We start from the raw sequence: 25,712 nt of genomic DNA, 5'->3' as shown, positions 1-25,712 counted from the left end.
AGAGATGACCGGGACCCACGTGCCCCCTTTTTATATTTATTAAAGCAAAAAAAATTGATTTTTGGATGATATGCTTATCAAATTTTTTGCTTTAAAAAAAATGAGTTTCAGTGCAAATTATGTGACACTGAGTTCTGCTAATTAATGCAATAATGCATTAACCACTAAAAATGTCTTGACAGATATATCAATGGGAGCTTGTCACATAACAAGCAAACCACAAGACTAGCAAAGGGACATCAACCATCCACTACTTACTACTACTACTACACATGAAGTTTCTTGAGCATGAAAGAATGCTCAAGGCAAGAATATGATCGAACTTGTGGGAAATTAGTAAATATGAGAGAAAGGGGAGTAGAAACAATCAAATGGTGAACGAGGTGATAAAAAGCAATCTCATTACAAAGGCACCAAAATATAACGTGCAGATTTTATTCCAGGGCTCATAATTTAAAGCATTACCAAAACCATGGCAAGCATAATTCTCTTCTACATCTAGTTATACACACTAATAAACCTCAACTCACATCTGAATCAACATGGGGCAAGAAACTTTCAGGATATGACAACTAGTGATACACAATGAGACATTCGCTCTAGGAACCCTGAACAGGAGAAATGACTTTTTCTTTTACCGCTTTTTTTTTTTGGTGTGTGTGTGTTTTTCTACAACTGTTAGGGAGCTGAAATCTCCTGGACGACTGAAATGACTTGGCTTATTGTTTCAAACTTGCGCCTTTCCTTGAGAATTGTTTTGGCACAGTCCAGGGCACGACGCTCACACAATGCCCGCTTGGTTTCATCACTAATTGATTCAAAATCTTCAACATGAGCTACCCCAACGATTCTCCTGAAAGCCAGCCAAGGAGTAGTGAAAGCAGAAAACACAAACACTCCAACTTGAAGTAATCAATCTTTTACTTCTGAGGACTGCTGAAACTAAAACTCAACGAGAGTTTAACAAGAAAGCTACCGTATAACTCTTCCAAATCTGTTTCAGATTAATTATGACTATGAAAATGAGCTTTATTAGTAGACAGATTATATGATTCATAACTGCATCTATTGTAATTGAAGTAAATAGTATAATGAAGGTGTATTGAATCAGAAAAAGAACCAGAGAAGCCAAATATTCATATAGCATTCTTCTACAGGCATGAAAAATTATAGATATCTAGATCCTCCACTATTTACGCTAACAAAAGGTCTAAGCTTTTCGGCATGTAGACTGAAGAATGACAGGAACATAAAAGGCATGACTCAGAATATATACATTATCCCCTTGTGTGTGGTATATAACTACTTATATACTCACAATGTAAAACAGAGAAGTCCTACAGTCCCACATTTTTGCTAACATACATGAGCAACAAATTACACAACTGAGAAACTTGAAATAAGACTGAAAGCAAGATTGAAATAGAACTCAACAAGAAGTACCTTATCATCTTAGCAGCACCAAATCCAAGAGCATCATGAAATAAATCAGTCATGTACTTTTTCTGGACAAGAAGCTGCAGTTCTGGCTTATTATATATATCTACAAGATATGCCTCACCATGACCATCAAAGTTTTCATTCCAGAGAGACACAAACTTATGATGAAAAAGATTCCAAGTTTCTTCAATCGTCCTCAAAATCCACTGTTTATATACCTGCAACATGATATCACTGTGAGAATACTAATAATAGTTATAAAGGGAATATTGGTCGTCGCAGTTAAACTTTCATTTGGAAAGCAAACTGAGCAACCTATTAAGAGTCACAAGTATCAGAAAATGTCAATATTAAAGAAAGAAGATAACTGTGCTGCAAAAATTACCTCCAAACTACTCCATGATCAAAATTTCCACCAGGGTAGCTCACAAATATCAAGCTTACGTATGCTAAATTTCTGAAGTTTTACTTCTTTTTACCAAAATTCTTAATGACTTTTCAGAACAACATAACGACTGAGAAACTCACGAAATTTTCAGGGCCATGATCCCCATCAAGTTCCACCAACTCTGGTTTTTAGCCAGATAGCAATCAACTTTTCTCTTATCATCATAGTAGCCTCTGTAAAACCCAAAAAACTCATCTATATATCAGCTTACTTGATAGTAAAACAGAATTATGGTGGGACATTATTGACACCCCTCTATTTACGTCCTTGTTGTTAGCCAATTGCTTCCTTGTAGTTTCTTCTGCTATTTAAGTTCTCATCTCATATGTCCACATGACAGAATATCAAAAACAAGCTTGCATATGTTGCTAAGATAAAATGATGCTCTGATGCAATGCTACGAAACTTCTTCAAATATCTACTTGCCTTTTTTGTGTTTCAATATCTATATTTTAACTTCAAAATTTTACATCACAATGATCTTTTACTTTGGTTAAAACATGGTGTAAGACACCAATGATTCAATTGGTCCCAAAAATAATCAATAAGATATCATCATTATTCATCATTCAAATATTAGCATAAATTTATTAACACATCAGTCATATCTTAGCATAAATATTAGCAAAGTGATTCCAGGCAATATAATGCAAAACCTGGCTCATTAGCCATAATATATTGACACCACATTTGAAATTGAAACATGGGTTTATAGCTCAAAACCTAATATAGACTGCGACACAGAATTGAAGGAAGAAAATAATGCCTCAGAAGCAATAAAAAGAAGGATGTTGAAGGAATTTCCAATAGTTGTCTTACTCTTACATGCATTTCTACTTCAAATCATACTACATGCTACAGAAAATCTAAAAAGATTATAAGCCTGTGATAAATGAAAATATAAATATTTATAATCTTTTCTCATGCATACCATGCGATCGTTATCTTTATCAGCATGTCCATCTTGGGAAAAGAAGGCCAAAATCAAATTTCCCAAAAAAGCCCCAATGTCAAACCCCATAGGTCCATAAAATGCAAATTCTGGATCAATGACCTGTGTTGAATCAATAGTCACCATGACAGAACTTGTATGCAGATCTCCATGAATTAAAGCTTGTGCCCTCTCACAGAACCTACGTGACAAGATTTAGGCAGCACTAAGTATACAAGGAAAAAGAAAACCAAATAAGGTTCACGGACTAAAAACAAAAGGAAAACATGATAAGAGAAGCATGTTGAAACACAATTATACATAGACTTCAATTCAGCTACTTCAATCTTTAAAATGTCATCATCCCGAACTGCCTCAACATCATGGTCAAGGTGTGGCGAAGTCCATCGATTATATTGGGCCACCTTATATGGGTCTGAAAAGACAACTTGCTCAGTGAGCCTGCATAGCTCTGCATTTCCACAAAATTCCGCAACTGCAAAATTAAATCCAAAAGCTTGTTGACATAAGCAAATAAATGATAAATAAGGAACAACAGCATGTTATGCAATCAATATTTAACTATCATGCAGAAAATATAAAAGTGAGAAGCTCCTAATTTCCTGGTTCTGCTCATCTCTATTGACTTTCTGAAGCATGAAAACTAATTGTCCTCGATCAACATATATATCACCGTGCAAATGATGACACCAAAAAAAGCAAAAAAAAAAAAAAAAAGAAGGGCCTTCAAAAATCTGTCAAGAATTTGAGAATTACATTTAAAAGCATTGAAAAAGGCAAGTTAAAAAGGAGATAAAGAACTCTCAAAATTTTTATATTCATCAACTTAAACATCTTGTTCCTAGGTACACAATGACAAAGTTGTAAAGATCAAACAAAATAAACAATAAAATATTGTTTCTAGATGCATACTTACAAAGTTATAAAGTTCAAGAAAAATGAACAGTATGAAGTAAATAATAGAATACTTCCAACAATATTCATTCATTATATTCAAGATTTGTAATTAACAACTGTACCTGCATGTCTATGCTCTAATGTGGAATGATAAAGAAGCGATGTGAAGAAAAGTGTTCTTGCCAAATAGTCCGACATGTGTTGTGCAAGCAATGGATATTCAATTCCAGCAATTAACCCTTTCCGCAAAATTATGTGTGGAGGCTCCAAGTAACGCATAGCAATCAAAGACAATGGCTGGTCAAAATGGTAAACTTGTGGCACATGATCTGGGCACAGACTACCATGCACTTTTAAGGCAAGTGACTCAAAATAAGCACGCTCCTTCGTCAGAGGCCATGAAGCACCAATTAAGCGAAGATATGGAATAGCCTGTTTGCCATGCAGACAAATGAGATCAACTTGATTCAGCATCAGAAAAGTAGAAAGGAGGATACAGCTAATATCATATAATTTTTAAACAAAAAGCAAAATTCCAAATAAGTGATATATCATGCAGAAGAAAGATTCAAAGAAAAAACTCAAACACAAGAAATGGTTTTGTTCTTACACTACAAAGGGAGGAACAACAATGTTCGACACAGAAAAACTGAAAGACTTTTCACTTTCAGTTCTAAGCAAGCCATGTCAATCATATAAAACCAAATAAAGTATTCATTAAGTAGATTAGTATCAAAAACTAGCACTTCCATGCATATAAACCATTATTTTGACATGAACATCAACGAAACAATTAAATCTTTATAAGAAAGTCAAACAAATGGATATAACATTATATAATAAGTTTTAGGAGTGTGGTTGCTAGAAACATGAGCGTACAGTCTACCAACCATAGACCACTACAAACCCATCAATGTTACTCAGACTGTCATCTTGTTGCAACACATTATATTATCATCTTTCAAGAATATTACAATTGGATTTTCCCCCTAATATAATTCATGGCCTCATGATTGGGACTTCTCTACTTCTCTAAATATATGACAATAGCTCTAAACAAATGAAGAAGTTTCCCTCTCTTCATATTTCAATCTCTAGCAAGTTTCTTCTTTCCTATTGCCTCTAAATAATGTTTTGTCATTGACACTAAAAAACACTTTCTATTCTACTGAGAATCGAATATTGTTCCCATAGATCAACCAAGAATTTCATATCTTAGATAGAGATCCTAGGAACGGAATATCCATGGAGTGGAGAAATTGATGACGAGAAAAATATTCCAGTTCACAAGCATGGTTGCAACTTAAGTTTCCATTTTCCCTTTATCTCCATCTCACCAACAATTTTCAGCCATCCAGACTCTCAAAGGAGACATCTCTGTTATACACACCCACTGTAATTTTTGATAGACTAGCAATCTCAGCGTTGAATATCAGGGGCTGGATCTCCAGAAGAATCCTACATCGATGTTGTGCAGAAGTTACAGTATTCAAGGAAACATCTCTGTGCTTTGCCTGAATCCTATGTGGTTTGCTTTTATGCATTTCCACTACTTCAAAATCCATTTTCCAACACTATACCTTACTTCAATGAATGAGTGTGAATAAGTGATTATTCATACCATCGGAAACCTTGTCTTGTCAAGCATCAACCCTTCTACCTCTCAGATCTAACTACAGTCATACGGTCCGAAAGCGAAACCCAGTGACCATGAAGTCCGCATACAGCAAACAATGCACAAAGCTAAATCAAATAGTCAGAAAAACTACCTGCTTGATGACAATGGATCCGGCGGGGCCAGCGACGATGTAGACGAAGTTGAGATTGCCATCGCCGACTTCCTTAATGGCGAGGCCCTCCAACCGTTCGCCCAACTGGGCGCGGAGAGCCGGCGTGGCCTTGATGTACTCCACCAAGGATGCCTCGTCCAGAGCTCGAAACCCATCGGCTCCCGCCGCCGCCGCCACCGCCACCGCCGCCATGGATTACACGAAGAGAGAAAGAATAATAAGAAGCCGATCAAATAGGAGACTGCAGAGTGCCGTTTCAGTGAACCTGACCGGTTTCTTGAAATGACGTTCGACGGCAGCGGAATCAAATTAGCTTAAAACTTGTGTTCCACGGTCGAGGAATAAAAGCTTGATGTTTCAATCTACCCGTTTAAAATCTCCCTCATTCCAGGTATTGTAAAACTCGGACCCACAACGTGATTACCAATCACGAGTTAGGTAGCGGTGTTCTGCCGGGGTCAGGCAATTACAATCCCAGCCGGATATTTAGCAACAGCCAATGCATATGCATCATATGAAAATAGTCAACGGTCACACTAAGATTTTTTAGGGAGAATTCTTGGAAAATCCTCTTTTTTTATTTTTCCGAAAAACGTTTCACATTTTCAAAAATTTTTTTAATACCTAAAATACTTTCGCCACTTACCTTCTTTTATATATATATATATATATATATATATATATATATATATATATATATATATATATATATATATATATATATATATATATACACACACACAGATTGATAGGGTGAATTAGTTCAGTTATAATTTTTTTAGTGATATCAATAAATATTTTATAATAAAATTAATATATAGCATATTATAATATTATGAAATTGTGTTATAATATTTTATTCAATATTATTAAATTTAAAATATTATATTATAAGTTTTTTAATATTATCAAAAACATTAGAACATAGTGTAAAAATACCGTAAACATAATGCTTTTATAAAATTTGTATAGCATAGTACAAAAATATTATAACTAAATTAGTCCACAAGAAAAAAAAGAAAAAAAGATATTCCATGTATTTTGTAAAAAAAAAAAAAAGAGATAGTGTTGATAATTTTGGAATTGAGGATGCTTCGCAGAAAAAATAAAAAAAAGATGAGTTTTTTTCTGAAAATTTATTCTTTTTTTTATCGAAATGCTATTTGTGATAATATTTAAAATAATTATATTATTGAGTATCTTCTTCAACCTCTTAGGAAATTCCAGACGGCTCTAGATTTTAAATTCTTTATCCAATCCTTGGAATGTTTTTTGCTCCTTTAATATAAGACTTACAAAGAAATGAAAAGATAATTAAAAAACTTAGTGTAACGGAGAAGAGAAAAAAAAAAAAACAAATCAATCGAGGAAAATAACAAATATATTATAAATAATTATAGCCTTAATTTGATCATCGATAATTATAAGTAATTATGATTTCATGTAATTCAATGTAAGGTACAATAGTTTGAAGGATGTGTATACTATTTAACGTATGTATGGGTTATTGCTCCGGAATTATTTGGTTTAAGTATATTTTTGATACATGATTAATTAATATTAATTATAATTACTGATGATTTACCTACTCATAGTGAGGTTTAATCCATTTAACAGAAATATGATCTCGTCCAATATTACTTTCCAACAGATGCACGTACTTAGAATTCTTAATCAAAGCGATAGGTTTGTTAATAGATTATTTATAAATATTCTTCTAAAAATTTGAAGAATTTTTCGGGCTAGTTATAATTATACGTTACTCCTTTAGTTACATCTTTTTAATATTTTAGTCGTTAGATTTAAAAAAATTATATTGAATCTCTATAGTTATAAAAGTAAAACATATAACTCTATTTACCATAATATTATCGATTGAAAGTATGAAAATAATAGATAAAAAAAATGATCTTAATGTCTCAATTACCTTTTCAACGGTGACAGATGACAATGCTGCTTAGGGCTATGGATAGCTATTATAGATGAGGAGAGAGAGAGTGATGATAAGACATGAACAAAATGAGAGGAAGAAAAAGACAATAAAGATACCGACGCTCTACATCTGCATCGTCTTTGCTCGACAACTACGTTAGTGTTGACGCAAATACAAAACGACGAAAGAGCGACGGTCTATTGCGAGCTGACGCAGTCTTCCTTTGTTAGGACTATGACATGTTCGTTCATGGTGTTAATTTCCTCATGGTTCATAACATCCGCTAGGTCATCTATGCTGCTTGCCACTCCTTCAATGTTGGCTGTTGTGTCTTTGACATAAGTTCACGATGAGTCCACCCCCTTTGCATTTCTTATGATCCCAAATCTTGCTACCTCCCCTTTACACTCTACGACCTCCTCATTATCTAACTCGTGCTTCTCCACTTCTAAGTCTATAATGGTAGCTCGACGAAAAAGCTCATAAATCCTTAGTGGATCACTATAAAATGATGGTATAGGGTGGTTGAGAGGTGAAAGTCGTCCTACTATGTTAGAGATGGAGGATGCGATTACGAAGCAATACTGACATAATTGTTAAGCTACGTTGACGTAGTTGTTGAGCTGCATGATGCAAAGTGTTTGCATCTATGTCGTCCTCTTTCTTTTATCTTTTTACCTCAACTTTTATCGTTGTTTTTACTATTCATCTACAACAACTATACGTATACGTGGTCCTCGATAATATCATTGTCTGTAACTATCAAAAATATAATTAAAATATTAAAATTATTTTTTATCTATTATTTTTATCAATAATATCGTTAGGATAAATAAAATTAGATATTTCACTTACATTTTAATATAAATTTTATAAATCAATGGATCCTAACGAGTTTTAACTATAAGTCAAACATATGCGGTTCCAACTATAAGTCAACATATGCTTTGATACTCACCCCCATCATTTGGTGCTGCTGTCCTTTGTTTCTACGAATTGGGGACGATCCGTTTCATGACGGTGTGCTCACTCACGCAGGGAACAGGTTCTGCACATGGCCAAGAGACACCATGGGCCCACAGTCCCGTCGCTGGGTACGCTTACGCCACCACTCCACGGCCAGTTGAGAGCCTGAACCCTGAATCTGTTGTCAGAGGCGAGCGTCACCCACGCATAGAAATCGCATCGTTGCCGAGGGCAACTTAAACGACGAGCAACGGATCCCGAAGAGAGCGACGAGAGGGAGAGGGAGAGGGAGAGGGAGAGAGTTCGAGGAGATTCCATTCGCAGCTCTCGTTTCAATTCTTCTCCACTGTTACAAGCCGAACACAAAAACCCTAGAAGAAGCCATCCCGATGGCCGCCGTGCAAGATCTCGACCTCCCGTTGGCTCCGGATGCGCCTCCATCCGCCGCCTCCTTGCCCCCTTCCGGCCGGACTCGGCGATCTGTGCACCATGCCCTCGGCGGCGGCGCTGGTATTGCCTTTCGCCCCCCACCCCCACTGCCCTAGGATTTCGCATCGCTGCTTCGCTCTGCTGCCTTCTTTTCATCTATGGATGTTATTGCTTCGTCCAGTCGCCGATGTGCTTCTATGGAGGCACAGGAACGCGGCGGTTCTCATGGCGGTCGGTGCCACGACGGTGTGGTTCCTCTTCGAGCGGGCCGGTTACAGCTTATTGTCCGTCTTTGCGAACGCCATCCTCCTTCTCGTGCTCATCCTCTTCTTCTGGGCCAAATCTGCCTTGCTCCTCAACAGGTTTGCTGTCGATATCCGGTTTGTTCCAAATCTTCTTGGGATGACTTCCTTGCTAAGTCGTGCAAATTCTTCAAACCCTCAGACCTCTTCCGCCCCTTCCTAATCTCGAGATTTCGGATGAGGTAGTAGGTAAGGCTGCCGACAGGGCTCGGGTGTGGATCAATCGGGTCTTGGCAATTGGGCACGACATAACCATCCGGAGAGATAGGAAGGTTTTCCTTCAGGTGCTCCTCTTGCACTTCATTAGATGTTCTAGGCTCGGTTTAAATGTCGTTTGTTTGACTCGCCTTTATGATCTGGTGATTCCTATGCTCTATCTCATCTCAAAGGTCATTTTGGTTCTGTGGTTCATCGCCTACATTGGGAGACTGTTCAACTTCCTTACCCTTGTTTACATAGGTTAGTTTTGCAGAACTAGTTTCGATAAAGGGGAGGATGGTTTAGGTGAATTATCTTCTTTTGCATTCTATTGGTGCATTAGTATAAAAGAATTTATCATGTTGCAGGAGTCCTTCTGCCTATCACACTTCCTGCTTTGTATGACAAGTATCAAGATCATGTTGATGAAAAGTTTGGTGTGGCACATGATGCGGTCATGAAGCAGTACGTGAGCATCTTAAGCCGAATACAGGCACAACCAACCAAAGAAAAGAAGACTCAATAACAGAATCACTGCTGTATGTACTGACATATCAACATTTAATTTGTAGGATCTCACTCTAGATATATTGCATGAATAAAGTTCATGAGTTAGGTGCCATCATGCTAAGACAACAAATTGATCCTGAATCAGAAAAATCAATGATGTTTGACTTTGGCCTAAATAATTTAAACTTGAAAGAAAATTATTGCTGTTCCTGAAACCATCTTCATTTTTTTATACATTGGTCTACTGTCAAATTCAGATCTTTGTCTCTTATGATCATTTTAGGTGGATGGCTTATTAATTAATATGTGTTTGATTGTGTTTTCATTGACTTTATATCTTATTGGCTGATTGCTTCTTGTCTCCATGTCTATCTATAAACGTATACATTCATACGTACACTTGATGTGAATATATGGCATCTGCGTATGGAGAGATAGGGTTAGTATTGTGGTTGTATATCCCATGTTGTCTATACTATAATAAGCATGTTTGTGGCCTTTGATGTGACCTAACATTCCTGGAATGAATCTGCAGCCATCACATGTATTGTTAGATGCTAATGCTACATGCTTTAAATTTGCACATGTGCTTTTTCCATTTGAGGTCTGGCATTGCAATTCAGTTTCCCAGATTGTGATTTTTTTAGCACCTTTCTAACCACTGTCTGCCTTAGTTGGAGTGACACAAGCCATAAAGTTCACAAAGTAATATGTCTACCTTAGGTTAAAAATAAAAAAATAATTCAGCTGCCAGGCCTTGGTGCTAATTCTTTCAGCAAATGGGACATCACTCTGCCATGCCAGCTGCCACATCAATAGTGAGGTGGAAGCTCCTGAACAAGCTGTTGAACAGCCTGTTTACTTGGCTGCTCAATTGCCAGTAGTGTGACTTTAGTTAAACATGGAAAGAAGCAAGCTGATTTATAACTGGAATGAAGCAAGCTGATTTACAACTGGAATGAAGCACCACTGGTCCATATACATGTTGAACAGCCTGAACAAGCTGTTGAACAGCCTGTTTACTTGGCTGCTCAATTGCCAGTGGTGTGACTTTAGTTAAACATGGAAAGAAGCAAGCTGATTTATAACTGGAATGAAGCCAGCTGATTTACAACTGGAATGAAGCACCACTGGTCCTATACATGTTGGACTATGCTGAAATTCTATAATTTCCTATAGTTGGTAGATCATCTGCAAGAACTTAGTTTGGTAAGAAATGGTCCATATTCTTGCTGAACTAGTTATTATTTTAGTTACAAATGGTCCATATTCTGGTTGAACTAGTTATTAGTTTCCTATAGTCGTAGATTAGATCATCTGCTAGAACTTAGTTTGGTTACAAATGGTCCAATAGTTGTAAATCATCTGCAAGTTATTAGATTCTGTCACACAGATGCATACTCCCTTTGGTTTTTCAACTCTGCATTCTTCCATTTGCTTGACATCATAAATATGAGTCTATAATCCTCAAATTCTCATCATCCACATTTAAGAGAGAATATATCATCCATGATATGGCAATAGTAGAGGGCGTGGCTTCATAATTAGGTTGCTCCTTTTGATGTGGCGACAGAATTTGGGACAGTCTTGTTCTTGGATAGTAGTGCTATGTTGGTCGATGCTCAAATTGGTATAGTATATGGAGAATAGAGGGCATCAAGGGAAAGAGACCATATAATATAGAGAGGAAGAGAAAAAGATGTCTCATGGTCGGGACACAGGAAAGAGGGGTGAGTGTGTGGGTGTGTGTTGGTTGAGGTAACACTAAGTTTTACTTATTGCTCTTGAGTGATGCACTGCTCTTTTGGTGCCTTCCTAGTTTCAGTCTTTATGGTTCCATAACAAGCCAAAGCACACTAGTTTCCACCAAAATAGGCTAAGCTAGTGTCTTTTGGTTGATGTATGCTGGTCCTCATGCTAAATTGGCCACAGACTCCCTGCTGAAATTGCGGTCCTGAATAGTCAATATCACCATTCTCTCTTTGAACTGGTTGTACCACTAGAAAGGAAGATGCTTGCGATATTGATATGGTTGTTGATCATCTCAAAGAACATACCATAAAGTGCTTCAAAATTTTTGCTGTGTCTTGAAATTGCTGGATGAACCTTTTTCCTCTTTTCTGTTCCCAGTCAATATTGGCTATTTAGAAGATACTCGGGGATGTAATGGCTGTCATTTGGATTAATTGCTATGCATTCATATAAGATTCTGAGCCTAGTCAAGATTAGACTGTACATCAGATTTAGTGAATTATTGGATATCTGAGAGGTAGGTGATATTGTGTGCCTTCTCTGTAATATTTCAATGTCATTACTAACTTTGTTTGCTTGCATTTGTCATATATTTCTTTTTTTGCACATTTTTTTTTCCGAAATTGGGATCATTGTTGAATATTGCTATCTCGCATTTTTTTTTTTAAGATTCCGGTCCAATCTTTTGCATGACATGCATCGAATCCATTTGGAAGCCTACTTAAATGACAATGTTTGGCGTGTCTGCTAAAATGAAGATCTGGTGGTAAACGTTGTTGCTTGTCAATGCAAATCACAGTGTTGAGTTGCCTTTTGATGATACTGAGTTTTGGACTGATAATTATATTAACATATTCACTGAATCATCCTGCTTGCATTGTGTACCCCAGGCATCCATATGCATCGGCAACCATTCCTATCAGCACACTACCATCACCTGTGTTTATGGACGTCAATATTAATGAACCAATTTATGGTATTTTCTGGTGGAGCTCTTGTTATAGTCTTTTCTGGTATGTTGATCAAGTTGACTGTGAACTAAAATGCCTTCTCAGTAAGCTGTGTTCAAATCTTTCGTGTTAGAGCCATCTATGTCATGGGATGTTTGATAAATTCTTCGATTTTAGAGCAATCGAATGGAGGCATGAATGTGTGTGCTTGTCTTCAATACACACTCTGAATGTATCAGTCTCATTCGTAAGTTAAATTCATCCCCACCTTTCACATGTTGCATATCGCTGCAGAATTACAATGTCTTTCCTGAGACAATAAAAATAGTATTAAAATGTGACATCAATGTGAAGGACAATAACGAAGGCATATTATGCTACTTGTTGTTACAAGAGATTTGGTACAAAAAAATGGATTGGTAGATCCTCCATGCTGCACCATTCACCGATCCATGACTTGGTTTGGAGGTCAACAAAAACCCTGCAAAACACAAGTCCTCTGGAGGTGGAAGAGCCTTCACAGGTATGTCGAGCACAAACACATTGTGTATGCTACTGCTTCTACTATGTGCCAGAATGTATATCAACTGTTTGATGTCTCTTAAGATCTGCTTAAGTGAGGAGAAGGCAGATAACATGTGTCGGGCATGTCAAATCTTGGTATGCTTTCCCCACTAAAGTTTGATTTAACATCAGATTAAGATTGTCAAGATGTTTATACACTGTTAGGTTTAAGATCATCCATCGCTTTAGGTTCTTGTTCAAGTTTGTTTCCATGTGCCTGCTGTCACAAGAGTTTTCTGCTAAGCTGTTATAGTCAAACTTTGGAAGTGAAGACAATGTGATGTTTCCATGCAGTGGCGGAGCTTGATGATTGAGGAGGTAATTCCTAAGCATTTCATGACATGTTTGTCAAACCATGTGATGATAGATAGATCTTAGTCTAGTCTCTTGTTAATCTTTCTTTTCTTCTTTTTCAGACGAGAACATGATGGTCCACAGTGGAGTTTGTTGTCAGAGGGTCACATTTGTGAGGTTTATTTGACAAAATGGTGGCCCGAGTGTGCACCAGTCGGGACCTTCTATAAAGCCTTCCAACTACCCTTGCAGTTCCATTCATCCAACCAAGATAAGAACAAAGTTTGGGATCAATCATTTGTCTCTCAGCCTAAAATTCAAAGCTCGTATTCATGAGGAAGCAATCATATCTTCCCCCAGGAGTCATGCAAGGCATGCAAACTGGCTCAGAGCAGGGTTCAGAACCCCATCCACATGCACCAAGTGCTGCTGGTGCAGAGAGAGAGAGAGAGAGAGAGAGAGAGAGAGAGAGAGATCACTGCTGCTCTAATGGAGCTCACGAAAGGCCTATGACCAGCTCATTTATGAACAGTGGTGTTGGAATGGGACAGCAGAGGGAGTACATACAAGTCGTCAGGACACATTAAGGCTTTCTCTCCTACTCTGGAAGGTTGCCAACAGTCGCATTATTTGATATTGAATGAGATTTCCTCGGAGTCTGCGGTGGTGCAATTATCTGTGGCAGCCATGGAGGTAACAGTATCCACTCTTGGCTCAAAACCCGTGAACAAGATGAGCCTCCAAGCCAACAACCCCATCATCATCATCATCATCTCATCGCCATAAATTGGGCTCCGGAGACATCTCGAAGCTGTGGGGAATTACACACCTGTCTATGGGCATTTACTCTTGCAAAGTGAAGGTATATAATTTAAAGTTTCTGTCAGTTTCTTGTCTTTTTTTCTTATATTGAGATATGTCGTACAGTCGTTAGATCTTTTATTTGAGTTGGTATAAACATATTTTATGCATAATTTAATATGATAAACTAAGAGTATGGAAGACCAAGTCAAAAGAAAAAAAAAAAGTGTTGGTCATGATATCATTCCATAATAATTGTGTGGGGTATAGGTTGATCTTTTGATGCTTTGTGAGGCCAAAAAGAAAGTCCACACCTTGGAAAAGAAGACGAGTGAAGCTTTTAAAGAAACCTGGAAGAGCCCTCTCAATTCAAAGACCACTACTATTACTACTACTTCACAGCTCGATTCCCCCATTGGACTTGGTTGCTGCAGATCTTTCCCTTCTTGAATCCACCCTTACTTTTTGTCTTCTCAACTTTGATCAGACTTTTTGTGGATGACTGTCTTCTTGTCTCCTATGCCTCCTCACATCATTTTTTTATAATGTAGCAAAGCTTCGATGTTTGGCAATCATTTCACAGCTATGTGCATCGTATTCTTGCAGGGTTGGTCGTGGATTACCCGCTTCATCCCATCTTCATCCCAAGATTGCAGGGTTGTCAAGGAGGTGGTCTCACGATTATGTATGCATAAAGCCCACAGAGATGGTGACTGCAGAGAGATCAGAAAGCAATCCCGGTTGTGCAGGCTACTGCGGACTCCACTCGCCCTTTCACATCCCATCATCTACTGTGGAGGAGGACGAGATGGTTTGGGCTAGTGGCCGTCGTCCATCTCCCTTTTTCGTCTCGGTAGGAGCTAAAGCTAAGAACGCAAGGACACAGGACTCAAGGGCACACTCATTGGTCCTTGGCTCCCTCACCATCCCCTCGCCTCTTTTCCATTAGAGGTCTATGGATGACCTAACAACGGAACAAAGGTGGCTTTTAAGTTTTACCTAATCCAGAGATGAATCCTTGCCGCAAAGGAAGGTGATGTGCGTGCCTTGGAACGAGCGAGGAAAAGTTGAAGCAAAAGCATCACATGCAGGAGGACTGGTGGGTGTCCGTCCTCTTGTAAGACCAGAATACTGCTGCTTGATGGCTAAGAGTCTTTAACCTCTCATCAAGGCCAAAGCTTATGAAAGAAGACCAACCAAATCCTTCCTAGAGGAGAGATCTTGTTGTACTCCTTGTTGGTCGAAATCCCACTCCCAAAGTCCTTCCCCGTTCTCCCTCTACCCATCTCTCTCTAGTGAGCACAGCCGAGCTGTAAGCACTAGGCACGCATGGACTGGCCTAGTGGACACTGACAGGTCTCTCTCTCTCTCTCTCTCTCTCTCTCGTGATGTAATCCCATTCCGAGTCCCTCCTCTATCTTAGCCTCTGTTTAGGCCTCCTATCCATCAAACCTTGCACCAAGAGCTGGATGCAGCCCAACGGTGTTTGTTACTGCATGGTAGAGACATGAGGAGCAAACTTCGTAACTGTTCCAAGATGCTGGCACTCGAAGGAAGAGGAAGGCAATGCATTGATGAGAGAACAGAAAGGACATGAGCTAGCTAGATGAACAGTAGGGAACAACTACAGAAGTGCAATAGTTTCTTCTCCATGTAATTTAAAAGGCGAAAAGAACAATGCCACCCATCTCTGCCTCCTTTTTCTGCGATCAGACGTTCTTTTTCAGAAGTCTCTCCACCTTCTTCAATTGCTTCCATTGGCAACCAAAACTGCTCCCTGGAGCTCCCAGCCATGGCCTCCTCAATGGCAGAGATGGAAGGCAGTCTGCTTCTGCGATCCATTGCCGTAACTTTTATTGATACTACTTAGATCGAAACAGTTTCCACACCGTCAACAACGAAGGACTTGGTGGTGGTGTTGCCACTGGGTCTCTTGAAGGGAGGAGCCGCCCCGGGGGAGGACGGGGGGGATGACGGCGGCCACGCTGCCCATGAGTCACATGGACTCTCGCAGCTGAAGCAGGATCCGATCACCCCGCTGGGACTTCGTGGCGATGAACAGTAACAGGAAGCGGAAGAGGAATGCTTGCGCTTGTGGCCGACAACGCCGGCGCGCACTGACTCCACGAGTAGCTGATAGCATTCTTCCACCTTTTCCTACAGAATGCTTCACCCGATTAGCATCAGTGCATTGAATGAGACCGATACAAGGAAGAAGGAAACAAAAAGATCGAACCTTTGGGGCGTTGAGAAGGGCAACGAGGTGATGGATTCCTTGAGAATCTACAGCTGCGACATCTCCGTCAACGGGCACCGTAGCCCGGAGCAGCGCAGCCGATGCCCAGACTGATGCAGGATATTGGACCCATCTCCTATCTTTTCGACGCACAAAGCAGGGTTTTAAGGACATGGTGGCATGAAGAGATCGAAACCTTCATGTAAAGCTCGCATTTTGACGACAACCTACCGGCTATTACGGATAGAAGAGCCGCTTCGCACCTCCTCACCACCGTTTGGATTCGGACGGCAATGGCGGTAGCCGGGGAGTCGGCGTTTTCGGCCTTTGAGAAGAGCCGAGGGAGGACGTGGTGGATGAAGGAGAGGGGGGTGACCGGATTCATCCTCCAGCCGAGGGCGGAGAGCACCAGAAGCTCCATCCGCCTGATGGTCTTGGACTCGAACACGAACTCGCCTTCATCCTCCTCCGCCGCCTCCGGCGTCGCAGGCACCTGTAGGTCGAGCAGGAAAGGGTCGCGCGTCTCCTCCACCTTCGCCGCCAACGAAAGGCACGCCATGGCGGCAAGCCGGCCCATCCACGGCTTGCCGTCCCGGAGCCGGAGCAGCCCGCCGCCCGCGGCGCAGGAGAGGAAGCACCGGTCGAGGTAGTTAACGGCGAGCACCGCCGTGAGGGCGGAGAAGGCGTAGGTAGCTGCGGCGCGCGCGATCCACTCCGCCGCGGCTTTCCTCGCCGACGGCAAGTAGGAGTCGCCGCCGCAGCCGTGAGGGACGAGGTCGCCCAAAGCCTCCCCTTCTTTGGCCGCGAGGGCGCAGAGCACCTCCGCCCACTCCTCCTCGTCCTCAGCCTCCGCCGCCAAGAGGACGTGGCGCTCGGTCTCACGGTCGTCTGCAAGTGGCAGCACCGACTCTATTCGCTCATCTTCTAACTCCAAGTTGTCTTCTTGGCAGTAGAGATGATCCAAAAGCGACAGAAGAGCCATTCTTCTTCTGCTACAAACCGGTAGGCTCTGTTCATGATACTAAAACGCTAAAGTAGGATGAACAGGAGAAGAAGAAGAGGAGAGAGAGTGGAGGCGCAGTTGGCGGTGGCTCCTCTTCTCCATGCTTCTCTGATATCTGTTCTACTAGTTGTCTCAACGCTCTCCTGCCGCTGTCTTCCGTTCTCGAGATGGGGAGAATGAGCTTGGGGTGTGCAGTGGAGGTGGTGATATAAAGGTGGGGGGGGGCTTGATTGGTGGGGTTTCACCACGCCATTTGGCTATTGCTTGCTTGCTTGCTTTGCGGTCTTTGGTGTGTGGCTCTTTAATTTCACAGCCTCGCTTTTGGCATCATGCGTTTAATTTCAAAACAAGTTAAAGAAAAAGGAGGCGAAGGGAAAGAAAGCAGCAGCAGCAGAAAACTTTTTACTTGTTTTGTTTGTCCTCCTACACTTGCACGAGATAAACAAAGGCGTTAAAGCCGCTAACCCATCAAACATGACATTGCAGATGAGTGGTATAACTTGTACCCAAGTGAAGAAGTCCATCACTCTAATGAGTGATGTAACTCGTATCAAACAAGCCGCTAAAGTCTTATACAGCGTGATTGTATCGTATCGTTTTAAGAGGGGCTTCCTGAGTTTACTTGATATAATTTATATTAGGGGAATCAAACCATTACTCTGATTCTTTTCTTATTAACGTTCGTTCCTTTTGCATCTTCAATATTATTGTTTTTTATTTAAAAAAAATTATAGAGAAAAGATTGACCTAAATATCTAAAACGTGATTTGTGTCATTATTAATTAGGTGTTGCTTTCTTCAACTTTAGTAGCATATTACTCTTCTTTTAAGTCTCTCTCTCTCTCTCTCCTCTGCCTAGGGTTCGGAAAAAGCAAAACTAGAAAAGATTGGGAGTAGATTCCCACCGAGGAGTCTCGAATAAAAGAGCAGATTCACAAAGGAAAGGAGTCTCATTAAGTAGCAAACCACGAACAGGTCAACGAAACCAAAAACCAAGTCCATCATCTCTATCGTAAAGTCAAATCCCATTCAAAACTCGCCTAAGCACAAACTCAGATCCACCCAAGGAGTCGTCGGAACGGTGTGTGGATCAGCTCAGCTCAAGAGACCACATCATTCAGTGTCAGGGCGGCCAACCTATCGGTGGGCGAAACCACCTGGTGGTGCTGCTGAGCGACACTCCTCAAAACCTCCATAGCCTCCGCTACTTTGGCCTTCAAAGCCTCGGGGGATTCCAGCAGGTGCAACACTTCAGTTTGGTCCATCTCAAGGAGCATGCCAGTTACCTTTGCTGAGTAGTCATGCTCTAGCTGATCCACGAGTGGGTATAGACTCTCCCCCAGCATCTGCAGGAAGGAAAAAGAAGAATAATAGACGAACCCAAAACACACAATTACTTCCATCATCTATCTGATGGTGCAAACTCCTCAAGACTGGCCCGTACCGTTCTCTGCTGCTCCAGTGTTGCATTTGCCAGAGCTGAAGTCAATTCTCCAATAGGAACAGTGGGCTGAGGCATCCCACCACCCATGTCGTATGGGAGAGAGAACATACCGCCATGAATACCAGACACAGGAACCTCCGGCATGCCGCGGCCAGGTGGGTAGCGGTAGGGACGTCCGCCCCTTGGGAGCATCTGCAGCATTCACATGCCATCATGGGCTTTTGCATGCATCATAACCAGACAGCGGCTTTGGAACCGAGTAAACAGCATACTCAATACAAGAAAAGGAGTCACACCCACCTGCTGCTGAATCATTTGCATGGGGTGCTGCTGCGTCTGCTGCACCGGACCACCTCCTCCTGCACGTCTACTCCCAGGGCGTTGAACCTGCTGCTGACCTTGTTGAGCCATCTGCATATAGAAATTGGGGAAGGGTCCAGGTCTCATCCCAGGAACAAGTGGCTGCTGGAATCCAAATGCAGGCTGTAACAACATAGTCATTGGAACACAGATATCATCAACTCTGTCATGCAATGGAATCCATGGATGGTTCTTAGAATAAAAACATTGCTCAGAATAAGCTTCGAGCAAGATATCAAAAAAATTGTATAGATAGTAACAGAACATACTAGTTTGATCATTTAATTGAAAGAAACACAAGTTTTCAAGGAAAACGATGACAGCACAACCTGAACAGTCAAAAACTGGCACAAAACCTCATTCAGTTCTAAAGGGTCCTCAACCCAACCAATTCAGATTATAAATTAATTCTGATATTAGTCTGAAAACCAAATCCAATTTCCTCCGTCACGATAAAATCCAATTACTAATTTGATTTAATAGGGAGTTATATAAAAAGATTAGAATTTGTACTCCACTATGTAGATCTTTTAATATTGGTATACAGCACATTAATAGAAAAAAGAAGACACTGGTTTGACTACATAATAATCACTACTATACATGAATTTCCGGCAATACATGAAATTATAGTATAGCATTCCATTAAAAAGCACGCAGTTTAATTTTGTTTAGATAATAGGTGCGCTACCTGAGGAGGAACAAGTGCTGGTGGTTGACCATAGAAAAGTGGTTGTCCTAATCCAGGACCACCAGGAGGATATAATGGAACACGAGGAGCAACTGAAGGTGGCATTGCCACAGGACGCATTTGTGAAAACTGAGCCTGACAAACAAATATACAGGTAATCAGCAAAAGCAACCACACAAATCGTGTCACCATATGAAAGGTATCACAAAAATGTACAAGGAAAGATGCACTGGAACATGCATACTGCTAGAGCGAACTCTGTTATCATTATATAAACATTTTTATTGATATAAAAGCATGAGACTCAAGTAAAATAATGAAAATAAGTGAAACCCTCAAAACTTAATTAAAGCAACTCTTTCTTTGTCCTGATATAATCAAACAAGTCTTTGTTGTTGTTTGCTGCTTAACCAAAGTAACACTAGTCTCCAAGCATATAGTTCACAATGATTCAAAAAATTGTACCTGCAGTCTTGCTCTCCTATCTTCTTTGCGTTGTGCAGGAGCAACATAAAGAGGTTTATTGCCAATCATCTTGCCATTCATCTCCGACAGCTATATCAATTTAAATGGCACATCAACAAACAGATTGCAATAACCAGCAGTGAAAATACAACTTTGAGATTTCAACTTACAGCTCGAGAAGCATCTTCAGGAGACTGAAAAGCAACAAATCCAGATCCCTTACTCGCACCATTCTTGTCACGCATAATCTATAAAATATTTTAACTACATGAATCAATAAGTAGCAATTATAGTATATTAAGAGAAGAAATATTTTAAACTAAACAAATCTAAAAAGAACCTTGCAAGAAGCAATTGCCCCAAACCCAGAGAATAGTTCCCTCAGATTATCATCCCCAATGCTATCATCCAAATTCTTCAAGTATAAGTTAACCCCTTGAGATTTTTCAGTGGCCTCTTGCTTACTCTGTTCAAATCTCTCTTTTAGTTCCTGTTCTCTTTCAGATTTTTTTTGTGCTTTTCCAACATACCATTCCTTATCATCAAATTTCTTCCCATCAAGTTCCTGAACAGCCTGAGCAGCATCATCAGGATTCTCAAAATTGACAAAGCCGAAGCATTTCGATTTTCCATCTCCCTCCCTCATTACAATACAGCTAGTGATAATTCCAAATTCACCAAAAACTTCTTGTAAAGTATCCTCTGTCATTGATTCCGATAGATTTTTTACAAAAACATTATTAAATTTTGTGTTGCCTGCAGCATTCTCTCTTTCTTGTTTGCGAACAAAGGGCCCAACAAAAACTTTCTTATCATTCAATAGCATGCCATTTAGCTTCTCAATTGCATTTTGTGCTGCCTCCTCTTGTTCAAACTGAACAAAGCCATAGCCCTTCGACGCACCAGATGCATCTGTTGCAACTTTGCAAGAAAGAATGTTCCCGAATGCAGAAAATGTATCATACAGTGCTTTGTTGTCTATAGACTTGTCCAAATTCTGTAGAAAACCATACACAAAAGTCAAAAGACACAGAAATATGAATGCACAAGTAATAACTACTGGAGCATATAAAAATCATAAAAATTCCACTCACAAATTCATGTTTCAATGAACCAAAAGTAAACCGAGTATTATACCTTAATAAATATGTTGGCAGTCCCACTTCTACGTGTGCTGGGGTCACGATTTGAAATCATTATCCGAATAGTCTTTCCATTAAGAGGTGTAAAATTAAGCACTTCTATTGCCCTTGCCGCTGCCAAAAGAAAAACCACAGTTCAAGAGAGCAATGCATGATTTTCTTCAGACACAACATATGCACTTCAACTTTTTGCTTATGCAAGTAGGCATAGCTATAGAAAACACAGTATATCTGAAATATTCATTTTTCTACAGGAACAAATGATTTGTTGCACATGCAAAAAACCAATATCTAACGACTAATGAAGTTGCAGAAAAATATGCTTTCATAAGGGGTGTTCCAACCGGTTTGAACCGAAGCTTTAAGGGTCGAACTGAACCACACCATTTTGTTGGTTCAATTAAAGTAAGGTAGTCAGAATTGGAACCAATTCGGATCTACCTACCAAACCAATTCACAACCAGTTAATCAGATTCAATTAACCGATTTATAATTTCAAATAATTTTAAAATATACATATTTCAAATAAACCGATTCAATTCTATTGAACCAAATCAGAATCTTGTTCTAATTGGGCGACATAACAAGATTTATAAAATTGAGCTCATGTCATTTATAAAATTGAGCCTTTAGGTCGATTTGATTAATCAATTTGAACTAGTTAAGGGCTTAGGACAGTGAACTCAACCGTATTGATATCTTATAAATTAAAATTGGTTTGGTTCAATTTTAATCAACCGGTTAAAATCATGCCTCACATTACACAGGTCCAAATCATCACATAACTTCCACAAGCTCATCCTTAAAGTCATATGACTCGAAGTAAATGGTAGCAACTTTAGAGTGCAACTGAAAGACAGGGAACCACCAGCTGATCTTTTATGCTTCATTGGTTCTTCTCTCTCCTCTATGTACCCAAGGAACATCTTGTCATTATCTTTAAGGTCAAAGAGACAGCTAGGCATGCCGAGATGAATGTGTGAACAGTGGATGAACATTTGTGTTTTATGATGATAATTAATGGAGAAATGAATAAATTATTGTTGCTGATAACACAATATTGCAATAACTACTCATCCACCACTCTTCAATGGTTTCATAGTACAAGCTCCACAAATATGAATTTGATGACTCCTTTAAAACTGCATGAAGCCACAACATCATATAGAACAAAGCCTCTAACAAGTAGTTCATAATTTTTCATCAGGCTGCTTGTATGCAACAGCAAAGTAATGAGGTCATTTTATTTTCCTTCTTTTTTGAAAAAAGAATTTTAGAATGGAAATTGACTGAGCTAAGATCATTGACACTTTATCAATGTTTTCAAAGCAAAACCAAATCCACAAAAAAGATCTCTTAGAGAGTTGGTTACACCATATAGGCAAGTTGCAGCGCTCCATATGCATACGTGTTTATATGGCAAAACTTCGTCTCTGGTTGGTTAAACATTGTAAAATCTAGTTAGAGTAGCACAAACTAATCAATCGCAACTCATTCACTAAAACAAAAGCTACTCCTCACCTACCAAACACAAGATGTCATAATCTTTGCAACCTAAAGGTTCATTCAGACCAAACAGCAATAGAAAAAGAATACAAACAATCATAACCTAAACAGAATGCTAGACTCTAAGCAAGCCAATCAACATGGCATATAAATCAAACCCAAGCCGATAGCACGTATCACTCTAAGAATATGCTTACATCAACAGAATGTGTATTGTTAGGGGAAAGAGTGTCATGGCCGATGCCTGAGCGCTAGGTGGCCAACACTTCGACGCTAGGTGGCCAACACCTCGACGGCAATTTGGCGCCAAGTGATCGAGACTTCGACAATTGTTTTAAAAAGAGCTAGGCGCCAAGGTCTCAATACACCCAAGGCACTCAGCGCTCACCAAAGCGAAGCGAGGCATTCCAAAATATAAGAATATAAAAATATATATATTATAATTAATAAATATGATCAAAAAAATAAAAAAAAAAGGTCACATCATATTGAAATCACATAGCCAACTTGAAATATATATTACAAGGTGTAATTCTTTGACTATTATGCCTGAGTTAACTAATAATTTGAGCTCAATCCCATTTGATAGGATCATTTCTGACCCAAATCTAGAAATGAATGAGTCAATTGGCATCTTGACGCAATGAAATTAGAACAAGAGTGCTATTTATTGCGATTTAATACTTAGTGTGCTACTTAGTCTACTTAACAGCACACTAATTGCTTCTCACATCCTTCACGCATCACGTCTTCAAAACCTTATCTTTTCGTCTTCCAACGAGATCACTTTTGCCCTCCCATCCCGCCTTCAAAACTCTAGCTTTGTGCCTTCTAACGAGATCACATCTTTTGCCCACCCATCCGTTGCCGAGCAGAGATCGATTTTCCATCGTCGAGCACTGATCAATTCTGTATTATTCACCTTCAGGTCAATGCCCCTTCTTTTGGCCTGGACCCCTTTCTCTTCAAATCTCATCATTTCTCTTCCAATTTCTTGTGCTATGCCACTTTCACTTGAGTGCACGCCCGAGGCGCTCGACGCTTGGGCTCAAGTGGGCGCCCAAGTGACGCATCAATGAATCGCATCACCTGGAGGTTGTGCGAGGCACTCGGGCCTCACCACGCCTCACCCAAGCGATTATTAAAACATTGACTTCAGCACCAGATAGCCTGGCACCCTAATTCCAAGAGGCCAACTCCTTGGTATTAGGTGGTCGATGCCTCAACACCAAGTGATAGATGCCTCGGGGCCATGTAGCAAGCGTCCTAATGCTAGGTAGCCAACCCCGACGCCAGGTGGCTGACACCTCCATGCCAACATTAGATGGTCTAGTCCAGTCAACCAATTAATATTCCCCCATAGTCTATCCCGAACTCGGAACTCGACGCAGAGTGATAACATTTGGGCCCAAGATCGATGCATCGCATTCCCCATGAGTAGCGTATAACATGAAAACGATTTCTGAAGGCCACTATAAAAAGGGCCCAACAAGTACATCCCAAACAAGGACATTATCACCTAGGACAACAAAAATCTGACCAAACACATGTATAGATCTAAAATGGAGTTCAAAAACGATAGTGCAATGTCAATACAGTCTAAATGTAAGGTGTCGACTCGCAAACGATCGAACTGCTATATATAAATTCGTCACAGGAACAAATATGCCGTTTGATAAAGCAAACGTTAGGGTGCAATGACCCAAAACAAATAAACAAAATGGACGCATACCAACGAGCTAAAGAAGGGAGCGAACAGTTCAACGTACCGTCCGCCGGATCGTTGTAGTTGACGTAGGCGTAACCGAGGGAGCGGCGAGTGTTGATATCGCGGCATACACGGACCGACACCACCTGCCCGATCTGGCTAAAAATATCATACAGCTGCGCGTCAGTCACGCCCGAGTCCAAGTCCCCGACGTACAAGGACGTCGATGGGAACTGGACCCCACCACCGCCCGCCGCCGGGCCAGAGACCGCCTGGGGCTGAAGCTGGATCTGCGCCATCTCACCCTCCGGATCTGGACAAAAGCGAAAACCCTTGCTTCCGGCTCTTCTAAGAACCCTAATCGATCAAGAACAAAAACAACAACAACAACAATAAACAAAGAGAGATTCCGTTTGATGGATAAAAAGGAACGGAGACCCGATGATTAATCGATAGATAGATAGATAGATAGGCACAACAGGTTTCTCGATTAGGGTTTCTGTTTTTTTTTGGGGGGGGGGGGGGGGGCGCGGGGGATAAATTTTGTAGGGAAATTTTGGCAGTCCTTGATATGGTTTGGAGATGGAGAACAAGAAGACAAGAAATGAAGAGAGAGAGAGAGAGAGAGAGAGAAGAATTAGGAGGGCAGCCTCCAAAACTGCACCGCACCGGCATCGTGGCGGCCGCACGGGGTTTTAAATAGCAAGGTCGACACAAACCCTAATCAGAATGAAGCGGCGCTCTCCGCCGTCGGATGAGGCGCGACCCGACGTGACGTCGTCGGTGGGGCGTGGGGTCGTTACATGTCCGAGCCGCAGGGTCGGAGTTCGACTCGAACTGTAACGCGTGGGGGGGTCGGGCGAAACCGGATCGCACGTATGACACCGGCCAGGGTGCAGGGTTCGTCAATCACCGCTACGCCGCAAAAGGT

At 40.4% G+C, this 25,712-nt stretch overlaps 4 protein-coding genes across 5 annotated transcripts; 1 reads left to right on the top strand and 3 right to left on the bottom strand.

The window, feature by feature from the left end:
• Positions 1–419: 419 nt before the first annotated feature.
• On the bottom strand, positions 420–5,812 carry LOC135643686 (methylthioribose kinase 2-like). Its single transcript, XM_065160970.1, has 6 exons — positions 5,507–5,812; positions 3,860–4,169; positions 3,141–3,315; positions 2,820–3,021; positions 1,444–1,658; positions 420–853 (listed from the first exon to the last, which is right to left on the bottom strand). The coding sequence occupies exons 1-6, from the start codon at positions 5,717–5,719 to the stop codon at positions 679–681; spliced, it is 1,290 nt and encodes a 429-aa protein (XP_065017042.1). The 5' UTR covers positions 5,720–5,812; the 3' UTR covers positions 420–678.
• Positions 5,813–8,659: 2,847 nt separating this feature from the next.
• LOC135582053 (reticulon-like protein B11) lies at positions 8,660–12,843 on the top strand. 2 transcript variants are annotated; one of them, XM_065160826.1, is made up of 6 exons: positions 8,664–8,936; positions 9,037–9,217; positions 9,300–9,441; positions 9,547–9,616; positions 9,724–9,894; positions 12,508–12,843. In XM_065160826.1, the coding sequence occupies exons 1-5, from the start codon at positions 8,816–8,818 to the stop codon at positions 9,879–9,881; spliced, it is 672 nt and encodes a 223-aa protein (XP_065016898.1). In that variant the 5' UTR covers positions 8,664–8,815; the 3' UTR covers positions 9,882–9,894; positions 12,508–12,843. The 2 variants fall into 2 exon arrangements, with proteins under 2 accessions (XP_065016897.1, XP_065016898.1); XM_065160825.1 differs by having other exon boundaries at positions 8,660–8,936; positions 9,300–9,616.
• A 2,930-nt stretch (positions 12,844–15,773) lies between these two features.
• Positions 15,774–17,645, bottom strand: LOC103990547 (cyclin-D3-2). Its single transcript, XM_009409735.3, has 3 exons — positions 16,694–17,645; positions 16,463–16,602; positions 15,774–16,383 (listed from the first exon to the last, which is right to left on the bottom strand). The coding sequence occupies exons 1-3, from the start codon at positions 17,442–17,444 to the stop codon at positions 16,093–16,095; spliced, it is 1,182 nt and encodes a 393-aa protein (XP_009408010.2). The 5' UTR covers positions 17,445–17,645; the 3' UTR covers positions 15,774–16,092.
• A 751-nt stretch (positions 17,646–18,396) lies between these two features.
• LOC103990549 (polyadenylate-binding protein 2) lies at positions 18,397–25,366 on the bottom strand. The gene is made up of 9 exons (XM_009409738.3): positions 24,843–25,366; positions 21,563–21,681; positions 20,766–21,422; positions 20,596–20,673; positions 20,426–20,515; positions 19,961–20,095; positions 19,210–19,392; positions 18,910–19,101; positions 18,397–18,811 (listed from the first exon to the last, which is right to left on the bottom strand). Exons 1-9 carry the CDS (start codon positions 25,078–25,080, stop codon positions 18,566–18,568), a joined length of 1,938 nt encoding a protein of 645 aa, XP_009408013.1. The 5' UTR covers positions 25,081–25,366; the 3' UTR covers positions 18,397–18,565.
• Between the last annotated feature and the right edge of the window lie 346 nt (positions 25,367–25,712).

Source organism: Musa acuminata, chromosome BXJ3-7 (genome assembly GCF_036884655.1).
Source record: "Musa acuminata AAA Group cultivar baxijiao chromosome BXJ3-7, Cavendish_Baxijiao_AAA, whole genome shotgun sequence".
In the NCBI taxonomy this organism is placed as follows: domain Eukaryota; kingdom Viridiplantae; phylum Streptophyta; class Magnoliopsida; order Zingiberales; family Musaceae; genus Musa; species Musa acuminata.
This window is presented reverse-complemented; position numbering and strand designations above follow the sequence as displayed.

What these genes read in the sequence shown, in the direction of transcription:
- LOC103990549 (XM_009409738.3), bottom strand. Translation starts at nt 25,080, where the DNA reads ATGGCGCAGATCCAGCTTCAGCCCCAGGCGGTCTCTGGCCCGGCGGCG. An exon ending in GGGCAATTGCTTCTTGCAAG is followed by an intron (nt 20,674 to 20,765) that starts GTTCTTTTTAGA and finishes AATATTTTATAG; the next exon opens with ATTATGCGTGACAAGAATGG. An exon ending in CTGAAGATGCTTCTCGAGCT is followed by an intron (nt 20,516 to 20,595) that starts GTAAGTTGAAAT and finishes AAATTGATATAG; the next exon opens with CTGTCGGAGATGAATGGCAA.
- LOC135582053 (XM_065160825.1), top strand. Translation starts at nt 8,816, where the DNA reads ATGGCCGCCGTGCAAGATCTCGACCTCCCGTTGGCTCCGGATGCGCCT. An exon ending in TCTGCCTTGCTCCTCAACAG is followed by an intron (nt 9,218 to 9,299) that starts GTTTGCTGTCGA and finishes TCAAACCCTCAG; the next exon opens with ACCTCTTCCGCCCCTTCCTA. An exon ending in CCTTACCCTTGTTTACATAG is followed by an intron (nt 9,617 to 9,723) that starts GTTAGTTTTGCA and finishes ATCATGTTGCAG; the next exon opens with GAGTCCTTCTGCCTATCACA.
- LOC135643686 (XM_065160970.1), bottom strand. Translation starts at nt 5,719, where the DNA reads ATGGCGGCGGTGGCGGTGGCGGCGGCGGCGGGAGCCGATGGGTTTCGA. An exon ending in ATAAAGATAACGATCGCATG is followed by an intron (nt 1,659 to 2,819) that starts GTATGCATGAGA and finishes ATCATGTTGCAG; the next exon opens with GTATATAAACAGTGGATTTT. An exon ending in GGTGCTGCTAAGATGATAAG is followed by an intron (nt 854 to 1,443) that starts GTACTTCTTGTT and finishes GCTGGCTTTCAG; the next exon opens with GAGAATCGTTGGGGTAGCTC.
- LOC103990547 (XM_009409735.3), bottom strand. Translation starts at nt 17,444, where the DNA reads ATGGCTCTTCTGTCGCTTTTGGATCATCTCTACTGCCAAGAAGACAAC. An exon ending in TCTTCTATCCGTAATAGCCG is followed by an intron (nt 16,603 to 16,693) that starts GTAGGTTGTCGT and finishes TGCGTCGAAAAG; the next exon opens with ATAGGAGATGGGTCCAATAT. An exon ending in CCCTTCTCAACGCCCCAAAG is followed by an intron (nt 16,384 to 16,462) that starts GTTCGATCTTTT and finishes AGCATTCTGTAG; the next exon opens with GAAAAGGTGGAAGAATGCTA.